The 10,748-nt window shown below is 43.9% G+C and overlaps 1 protein-coding gene across 1 annotated transcript; it reads left to right on the forward strand.

Moving 5' to 3' along the window:
* Positions 1–378: 378 nt before the first annotated feature.
* On the forward strand, positions 379–8,191 carry LOC121139789 (zinc finger protein 449-like). Its single transcript, XM_040743782.1, has 2 exons — positions 379–714; positions 7,484–8,191. The coding sequence occupies exons 1-2, from the start codon at positions 379–381 to the stop codon at positions 8,189–8,191; spliced, it is 1,044 nt and encodes a 347-aa protein (XP_040599716.1).
* The last annotated feature ends 2,557 nt before the right edge of the window (positions 8,192–10,748 follow it).

Consider the following 10,748-nt stretch of genomic DNA (forward strand, 5'->3'; position numbering starts at 1 on the left):
TATTATAACAGGACGTGATTAACAGCAGAACTTGAATTTAGTTACTTACCTCCTATTAAAAAGGACAGGCCCAGGGAGTCTGCAGGGCGTGGACTCTCCGTACAGCTTTTGGCAGCTGGGTGCAGAGTCCCACACGTACATTCATGTCTCGGAGAAGAGTAGGTGCCTTTTGCTAGATTCTGAAAGGCTGAAGGGCAGAGATCACACGTTCTTGTCACCACTACCGTGTCTCCTTTCTCATGGAGTGCCCTCCTCTGCTGCAGGTGACTTCCCTGTTGACTACCCAGAAAAGCAGCTGAGACCTGAGACCTCAGGGCCCAAGACTAAGCTGTAAGCAGTCAGCCCAGGGGCACAACGGCTGCATCCAGGAAATCTGCCATGCAGGCCCCCTCAGTGAGCCACCAAGACCCTCTGCCTCGAAAGAATGCCACACCCTGGGAAGCCTCCTACCAACGCTTCAGTCAATTCCAATATGAAGAAGCAGCTGGGCCTCGAGAAGCCTTCTGCAAGCTCTGGGAGCTTTGCTGTCAATGGCTGAAGCCACAGATACGATCTGTGGACCAGATCCTGGCGCTGTTCCTGATGGAGAAATTCTTGCAAATTCTACCTGCAGACACAGAGGCCGGCCGGATCGTGCTCAGTGAGGAGACCAGAGAAAGAGTGTTCGCCCTGATAGAAAACCTGCAGAAAGACAACGGGGAGCCAGAGAACAAGGTGAGAACAGTGTTGGGTGTAGGAGGAAAACAATGCCGCCATTAACCATGTGACTTACTAGAGGTGCATACAGATGAGGTAATAAAAGCTCGGTTTACCACACCGCTAACCACACCCACTTTAGGCATGACTAAAGAAGTATACGGACGGACGTAAAGACGTATATGTATGTAGGCGGTGAACTACGTCACTAGCCAGGCCCACTTTTGGGCATGGCTAGGGGCGTTACGGGTGAAGGTATAAAAGATTGAACAACGGAAGTCTTGGTCTCTTTTTCTGGCTTTTGGCTTCCAGTTCGGCAGCGGAAAACTACTCGGCTCATCTGGGTTACTTGTTTGGTATCTTGTGAGTAATTTCTACAATAAATACTTAGTTTTACTTTCAGTAAGTGTGCCGTTTATCGTTACAGCAATCATTTGGTACCAGGAGTGGGGTCAGGACAAGCAGTGATTGAAAGATCTAACCGAACCTTAAAAGAGATGTTTCACAAGACAATGTGGAAATAAAATCCTACAGCCAAGGGTATGATTTTCATCAGTCTTGAATCACTTGACTTTACTTGGACTGCTAATGTCTTCAAATTATACCACAGAATTACACTTGCTAATGCATACATCTATTTACATATTTTTCTATATATAACCATGTTGTCACTATAACAAAAAATAAATTTCAAATAAGAAGATCAGTTTATGCACTTGAGGAATGGAAAAGAAATATGCATTGAATTCTAATTCCACCACTTAGATATTAACAGACTACATGGATAAGAATTAACAAACTGTATTGCCTTTGTTTATACCCTTCACTATGCAATACCACATATAGGTAGAAAATAAAGGATGCCATACTCCCTTCTAAAAAAAAAGAGAGGTGCTTCATAAACAGCCAGGGAGAACAAATACCCCCCTAAACACAGGTTACATAATGCTTTACTAAAGTCGAATTTTCTTAATGCTGATGAAAAAGGACAAACTGCAGCAGAAAGACACTGGACTACAGATTAGACTTCTGAACTGAACCAACCGTTGTATTCTAAGGATGTTATGACCTCAGTCTGGAAACCAGGATATGTGTTATGTTGGGGAAGGGGTTATGCTTTTGTTTCCACAGGAGAAGAAAAGCTTTAGGTTCCATCAAAATTAATTAAGATTCGATCAGAACAGAAGACATCTCAGGAGGAGGAAGATAACAGCTCATCTACAAATTCATATTCTACCATGGGTAAAGTGACCTCCTAAAAGGAAACAGAAGTGTTTTGTTTTTTGTCTTCACAGGTAAACTCAGCAAAGAATACTGGACATATAGATTCCTGAAGAAGAATGAATAGCTACCCTGAGGACCATCAAACAAACAGTATCTCACTGTGTGGTATCAAAGTCTAAATCTCTCTATTTTGTTTTTCATAGTACCCTTTTATCTTTGTTTCTTCATATATTTCAGTCCCCATTCATTTAACTGAAGCTGGCTATGGAGTTGGATTCGCTCTCCAACTCTAAATTCAAACATATTATTTAAACACAATTCAGAATTTCTGTATTATATCAAAGAGCCATTGATATAAGACAGAAGAAAATAAAATTAGGGACTTATCTGTGGATTTCTTTTTCTGAAAAGCCTAATTTCCTTCATGTATACCATCTTCCCTATTGTCACCTCTTCCAGTATGCATACATATAAAAGTTAAAATATTTCTTTGTTAACATTAATGTTTGAGTTTTACAGAGAAGGGATTTCATGACAGCAATCTTCAACTGCTTCAGAAAGAGAATGAGGATCCACTTCCTTGACTCCACCTGATTCGACTGAAGGCATCTGAACTGCCCCACATCATCGACCCCACCTGACAAGCACTATCCTGAAACTGGCTTGAAACTACATCACTCTACACAACTCCGGGCCAAGAAACTGAAATAGCACATCCTCTACAATCTGGCCAGAGCTTCAGATGAGAGCTTCAATCAACAGTAGAACCCCAGTCAGGAACTTCAATCAAGCATCTCCTGCCATACAGAGACTGTCTGATCTACTGAGATTTTGTTACACTAACATTTTTCTTCTCACAGGTCCCCATGAGATTATCATCATCCCATCTCAGCAGGAAGTAGTTTTGAGAATTCCACGCCCCCTCTCCCTACTATTGATATTATAGGATAGTTTACACCTGTTAGTGTTAGTTTTCAATTATTTTAGAGTTGGGATTGGAAGGAGGTGTTCAGATTTGGGTGTTTCTTTCAGATAAGTTTAGGTTTAGATGGGATAGATGTTTGATACATTTTGTTCATTGACACAAGTTAGTTGTTTTAAGTTTAAATATCCTTTTTAGACTAAAAGGGGAGTTGTAGGAGGAAAACAATGCCACCATTAACAATGTGACTTACTAGAGGCCCATACTGATGAGGTAATCAAAGAGCAGTTTACCACACCGCTAACCACACCCACTTTAGGCATGACTAAAGAAGTATACAGACGGACGTAAAGATGTATACGTACGTAGGCAGTGAACTACATCACTAGCCAGGCCCACTTTTGGGCATGGCTAGGGGGAGTTATGGGGGAAGGTATAAAAGATTGAACAACGGAAGTCTTGGTCTCTTTTTCTGGCTTTTGGCTTCCAATTCGGCGGTGGAAAACTACTTGGCTCATCTGGGTTACTTGTTTGGTATCTTGTGAGTAATTTCTACAATAAATACTTAGTTTTACTTTCAGTAAGTGTGCCATTTATCATTACAGCAATCAGTTGGGGTTTGTTGATCTTGGACCAAAAGGAGCGCCCAGGCATCTGGGTCAAGATGAGACATTCTGCCCCCGTGTCATTCCTCAGCCCCCAACCTTCCCCAGAGTCCTTTTCAACCTTCTTTTCTGTGGGAGTCAGCTGGAGTCAGTGTATGGGTCATAGGTTGGGGGTCAGAGGTCCCTCTGTACCAGACCCTGTGCCCTCTCTACAACACACAAATGGCAATGCCTCGCTTGTTTTCCGTGAAGGAAATTCTAGGGCAACGTAAGTTACCAAAAGCATCACTGAAGTTTTCAATTGTCTGCAAACCAATATTTATGATCAATCAGATATGTATGGGTGTCCCAAGATCTTAACATAGGTAGTTTTTGGTTTTGTTTTGCTTTTATTTTGAAGTTAAAACAATTGATTTTAAAAATAGAGTGAATAGCTGGGCAGTGGTGGTTCATGCCTTTAATCCCAGCACTCAGGAGGCAGAGGTAGGCGGCTCTCTATGAATTTGAGGCCAGCCTGGTCTACAGAGTGAGTTACAGGACAGTCAGGACTACATACACAGAAGAAATCCTGTCTTGAACCCACCCCAAAATAGGATAAAGACAGCTTCTGTATCTCAAATACTAACCATTGGCTCTTTATATAAACAGTTGACTTATCCTCATGGAACAGAACCTAGAAAAGATATAAAAAGGAAACATAAGTTGTATAAACTAGTAAGGTTTTCGTCATAAGCATGCTTGGGTTTTACATACCATGATTGATATCATAAAATGTTCACACGTGGCTTCTTTACCCATAATTACTGTGATGGGACAATTCAGGAATTCAGACCAATGCCCAGTGCTGTGAGCACTCTTGTCTCTAGTCATCTGAACTCTCTGGTGGCAAACAAGTCTCAGTAAACAAAAGGTCATAAGTAACATGTTGCTCCACCAATTTCCCTGCTGTGTGTTTCTGAGAAAACGAAGTCATTCTCAAATATGCAAAAATATCTTGTTTCTACCTGAACAACAGGATTCCTTTGCTAGATTCTTTCTTTCTACATGGCTGTTTGTGGAGGACATTCCATATTTGGAGACCATAAAAAGAGCTCTGCATTGTGAGTGATGCACCCACCTCTGGCTCATTAAATTCCAATAGCACCACTTGCTAGCATATCCCAGATAACCTCATGGTGTAGGCAGCATTACCTTCTGTTCAGAACCACCTCTTGAAGCTTCTGTTGAGGCAAGACATGACTGGACAATGTCCCTGGGAGGAAGCAACAGGAACTCCCATGTCGTCTAGGGCTTGAGACCAGGGCTGCTCTGAAGGAGCCATTGGCTTCAGGTTAGGTGGTGGCCTGCATAGGAGGCTGTCATCATAAGGGTCCTGGAGAGATCAGGGATAACAGGAACATACCTGAACATAATAAAAGCTATATACAGTAAACCAACAGCTAACATCAAACTAGAGAGAAACTCAACGCAATTCCTCTAAAATCAGGAACAAGCCAAGGCTGCCCAATCTCTCCATATCTCTGCAATATTGTACTTGAGGTTCTAGCTAGAGCAATAAGACAACAAAAGGAGATCAAGAGGATACAAATTGGAAAGGAAGAAGTTAAACGTTCACTATTTGCAGGTGATATGATAGTTTACATAAGTGACCCGAAAAACTACACGGAACCCGTACATCTGATATACACTTTCAGCAAAGTGGCAGGATACAAGATTAACTAAAAACAATCAGTAGCCCTATTACAGACAGAAGAAAAATGGGCTGAGAAAGAAATCAGAGAAACATTAACCTTTACAATAACCCCAAACAACATAAAATATCTGGGGATAATGCTAACCAAACAAGTGAAAACCTGTATAGCAAGAACTTTGAGTCTTTAAAGAAAGAAATTTGATACCAGAAAATGGAAAGATCTCCCATGCTCTTGGATTGTTAGGATTAACATAGTCAAAATGGCAATCTTGCCAAAAGCAATCTACACATTCAACACAATCCCCATCAAAATACCAGCACAATTATTCATAGACCTTGAAAGAAAAATAATCAACTTTATATAGAAAAACAGAAGACCCAGGATAGCCAAAACAACCCTGTAAAATAAATGAACTTCTGGAGGCATCACCATCCCTGACCTCAAGCTCTATTATAGAGCTATAGTCCTGAAAAAGCTTGGTATTGGTTCAAAAATTGACAGGTGGAATCGAACTGAAAAGTGTGATATTAACATATACACATATACACATACGAACACTTGATTTTTGACAAAGAAGCTTAAGTTATACAGTGGAAAAAAGAAAGCATCTTCAACAAATGGTGCTGGCATAACTGGATAGTGGCATGTAGAAGAATGCAGGTAGATCCATGACTATTGTCATGCACAAAACTTAAGTTCAAATAGATCAAAAACCTCGACATAAATCCAGCCACACTGAACCTCTTAGAAGAGAAAGTGGGAGGTACCCTTGAACAAATTGGTACAGGAGACTACTTCCTGAAAATAACACCAGTAGCTCAGACCTGAGATTGACAATTAACAAATGGGACCTGATGAAACTGGGAAGCTTCTGTAAGGCAAAGGACACAGTCAACAAGACAAAAAGGCAATCCACAGGATTGTAAAAGATATTCACTAACCCCACATCTGACAGAGGGCTGATCTCAAAAATTTACAAAGAATTCAAGAAGCAAGTCTTCAAAACACCAAAGAATCCAATTAAAAGGTGTGCTACAGAACTAAACAAAGAATTTCTCAATTGAGAAAGTGCTGAACATCCTTAGCCATGCAAATAAAAACAACCATGTGATACCATCTCACTCCTGTCAGAATGTGGGTGTTAGTTAGGAGACCTCAGCATTCTTTGGGCCTCAGGCAATAGATCAGCATTTATCCCTGGCATCCAGATGGACTTTGGAAGCCTATACCACCTGAAGGGATGCTGTCTCAGCCTGGACCCATGGGAGAGGGCCTAGGCCCATACCACATGAAGGGATGCTGTCTCAGCCTGGACACATTGGGGAGGGCCTAGGCCTTGCCTAGTGAAGAACCCTCAGAACAGCTACTGACTGACTAAAGTTTAGATGGCGGTCACTTTACCTTACACTCCTTAGGTTGACAAGCAAAGGCTAAGGCTGGTAGTTAGTTGTGTTGTTTTCAACAAAATGCTCTTCTAAACTTGAGTGAAAATCAAAACGCACACATAATCTGAGCTGGCTGAAAAATCAATGCAGCACGCGTACACACATACACACACACAGAGACACACACAGACACACACACACACACTTGACTGTCAGTAGGAGAGTTCCCTGGTCTCCATTGGAAACGACTAGGAAGGTTTTCCTGGTGATTTGCTTTCCACTTAATACTTCCCTCTAAGACCCTGTGGAACTCTTTCAGTCCATCAACTTTCAGCCTGGATAGTCTCACCACCTCCATGGATGACGGCAGACTAGCTTTTCACTAAGCAGAGTAGGCTCCTGCCAGCACTCACCTGGTATTCTGGAAATTATGAAGCAAAAGCAGACAGCGTGGGTCAGGGGCTCCTGCTGAAGTAGCCCTAGCCGAGAGGGAAATAGATGGAGAGACTTCATGTGTGCAAACAGCAGGCTGCGTGACCTCGGAGTCAGTTTGTGGTGACTTTCCAGCCGGCTTCCCTCTCCCCCCCTGGCATGCAATAGCAGAGCCCTATGGGGGCTTGTTCTCTAAGATAAACAGAAGTGGGCACTGCTGGCGTCTACAGACACTGGGCACTTACCGGACTCAGGCCAGAAGAAAGGGATTCGGTGGAAGCCAAGGAAGAAAGTCGACAGACAGGTAGGGGAGGTCAGTGGTGCTACTTGAGAGCTCCCGCCCACCCTCTGAGCATTTATTCGAGGCAACACAGTGGTGTCGGTCATCTCCATCCCTTCCCTCAGCTTTTGATGTGTGTGTATGTGTGTGTGTGGGGGGGGGGTCCGGATGAACAAATGCCAGCACACATCAAAGTGATGAGTCCATTTTCTGCTTTGCTTCCAGCGTTCCATTTCTCCAATGAGTACCAACATCTGGAACCTCCTGGTGAAGAACCCCCAGAACAGCTGCTGGCTGAATGCAAGACACCCGAGAAAACCCAGAAGTCCTCAGAATACCAGGACCAATGGGAGATGCCAGGGACCTCCAAGAAAGCACAGGGGCCTGTCAACCCTGGAGCCTCTGCACAGGCTCGTCCCGATGAGAGGCCTGTCTTCACTGAGCAGTTAGGGCTATGTTCTGCTCACCGGCAGCAACGTAATATTCGCGTGGGGTCTCGCTCAGGAAGGGTAGCACCAGAGGGCCCCGGAAATAGGGCATGGCCCTCCTGTGGGCCAGACCTGTGGGCCAGACCCTCCAAGGAGGAGGGTACCCATGAGTGTGCTTCGTGTGGCAGTTCATTTAGTCAGGCAGCCTATTTTGACCAAGAAAGACAGCAATGCAGGCTCTGTAAGAGGGAGTTTATGTACAAGTTGGGCCTGAAAGAGCATGTGAAAACTCAGATAGTTTCCAGGCCTTACCAGTGCCCCTACTGCGGGAAAAGCTTTAGAGGGCAGTCCCATGTTATCGCACACCAAGTGAGACACACTGACGAGAGACCATTTGTCTGCCAACACTGTCAGAAAAGCTATAAGCACAAATCCAGCCTGCTGCGACACTTGAAAACCCACAAAAGGGAGGATGAACACAAGGAAATCCAGGGCTCTCAGGGCCCCATGCACAACACACACTAATAGCTCAGCCACCTGCAAGCTTTGCAGCCCAGCTCCCCAAGGACGGGTTGCTGGAAACAGGACCCAAGAAACAGATGCTGCCCTCATAAGAGCCTCCCCAGCACCGGGCTGTCTTGGAAGCATAGTGTTGTTTGAGTTCATTCAGAATGGAGTTTTGCTTTCAGCTAGATGCAAAACCTGCCTTCCAAGGCCTACCAATGCTAGGATTGTCACCTACTCCCCATCGTCCTGCATGTAATGTTCTGGGCCCAGTATGATCTTGTTTTGCCTTTAATACGAATATTCTTTATTCCCAAGCCAGCACATTGTAAGCAAATTGACAAGCACACACATCATGGTGTTCTTTCTACAGCCTGACCCAAAATTGCAATAATCAGGGAGCATGTCCAGTTGCTCTGAAGCTAAGGAACATATTCACAGGTAACAGCGTGACCCATCAGGGAGGTGCACATGCTTCACGTTTCATTCTCTTTAGCTCAGTGCTTGAGTAACATGGAGATGCTACCCTGAATATTGCCGATAAGCCGAGGCTTGACCTCCACCCCCAGCACATACCACAGTAGCTGGCTTCTGTATAGCCATGATACTTTCTGCATCACTTGAGACTTTCACATGGTTCCTTTTGCCATGTGGATTCTTTCTGTTAGAAAATGGCAACTGAATAGCACTAGGGAGAATGTCAGATAATGTTACCACGTGAAGACCATGATGAATAAATGGGTAATATTTACTTGAAGGCTCTGAGGTAGAGTAAGAGTCGAACAGGTATCAACCTACCCCATTGTCTTTGCTGTTGGACACGATGGTAGAAGTAACAGTTTTCTAAAGATGGCCAAGGCTAAATTCAGTCTCTTTTTATTGACTCGAAGTTGTAGGGTTTTGTGTGTGAGAGAGAATTTCTCCATGACATACTGTTGGATTTTCCTCTCATTCCTTCCTCTTGCTCTAGGAGCTAGATCCTTTCTTATCCATTTTTATTAACTTGCATTTTGCCTTATAAAGGAGTTTCCTCATAGTTCTACTTTCTGTTCTTTTTTATTTTCTTAAAGAGACATCTTTTGCACCAACAAATATAGTTGTTGGCTCAGTACTCAGGAGCCTGAGGCAGGTTGAGAGCTGAAAGCCAAGGCCAGCATGCATTATGAATCCCTGTCTTGAAAAAAAGGAAGAAAAGATGGACAGAATCAAGGAAAGAAGGAAGGAAGGAAGGGAGGGATGGGGGAAGGAAGAAGGGAGGGAAGAAGGAATGAAAGAAGGGAGGGAGGGAGAAATGAAGGAGGGAAGAAGGGATGGAGAGGGAGGGAAGAAAGAATGGACGAGTGGAGGGAGGAAGGAGGGGGCAGAGAGGAAGAAGGGAGGAAGGAAGGAAGGGAGGAAGGAAGGGAGGGAGGGAGGGAGGGAGGGAGGGAGGGAGGGAGGGAGGAAGGGAGGGAGGGAGGGAGGGAGGGAGGGAGGGAGGGAGGAAGATGTGATGTCTATTCTTGATCATCAATGTGACTATATTTGGAATGAACCACAATCCAGAAATGGAGGGCACACGTGTGATCCGGATCTTGCGGCAGGAAGACAACATACCTTTGATCCAGATCTTGATGTGGGATGGCCCAGGCCTTTAATCCTGATCTCAAGGCAGGAGGATGTGGGATGGTACAGGCCTTTAATCCTGATCTCAAGGCAGGAGGATGTGAGATGGCCTAGGCCTTTAATCCTGATCTCAAGGCAGGCGGACACACCGCTAATCTGTTCACACCTTCTGCTGGAAGTGTATGTAAAGACACGGAGGAAGGAAGCTGTCGCTCTTTGCCTGCTCGCCCTCACCTTGCTAGTCCATTGCTGCACTGGCACTAGAGCCTATATTGGGGGGATTCCAACATCTACTGAAGACCAACTGAGACATCCAACATCGTGGGACTGAGAAACTACTGGATTCTTGGACTTTGTATTCACAGCCAGCCATTGTTGGACTTCAGGCAGTAAGTCATTCCAATAACTTCCTATATATATATATATATATATATATATATATATATATATATATATATGAGAGAGAATCATTCTCTAAGTTCTGTGACACTAGAGAGCCATGACTAATACAGTCTGTAAATACTGGTTGAAGTTGCAAGATGCACTCAGTGTTATCTGAAGAATGTGTGCTAGGACTCTTCTCCCTGGTCATTGATGCTCCTGCAGGGTTTTGTGCTCCATAGACTCCTTTCCCCTGGGCTGGATGTATACAGCCATTTTTCTCTTCATACAAATTGTTAGTATTATTTTCTTTATAAATTATATTATGCATATGGGTGTTTTTATGTCTGTGTTCAGTGTAAACCTGGTGCCCATGGACGCCAGAAAAGGACTTCGGATTCTCTGGATCACCATGTGAGTGCTAGGAATGAAACTTGGAAGGGCAACAGTAACTGTTCTTAACGACTGAGCCAGTGCTCCAGTTCCAACCTATGGCTTGAAACCCCTTTGGAAGTCACATATCAGATATCCTGCATATCACATATTTGCATTACAATTCATAGCAATATTTGTGGGTCAATACAGCATGAGG

Source organism: Mesocricetus auratus, unplaced genomic scaffold (assembly GCF_017639785.1).
Source record: "Mesocricetus auratus isolate SY011 unplaced genomic scaffold, BCM_Maur_2.0 Super-Scaffold_100003, whole genome shotgun sequence".
Taxonomy (NCBI): Eukaryota; Metazoa; Chordata; class Mammalia; order Rodentia; family Cricetidae; genus Mesocricetus; species Mesocricetus auratus.

What these genes read in the sequence shown, in the direction of transcription:
- LOC121139789 (XM_040743782.1), top strand. Translation starts at nt 379, where the DNA reads ATGCAGGCCCCCTCAGTGAGCCACCAAGACCCTCTGCCTCGAAAGAAT. An exon ending in ACGGGGAGCCAGAGAACAAG is followed by an intron (nt 715 to 7,483) that starts GTGAGAACAGTG and finishes TTCTCCAATGAG; the next exon opens with TACCAACATCTGGAACCTCC.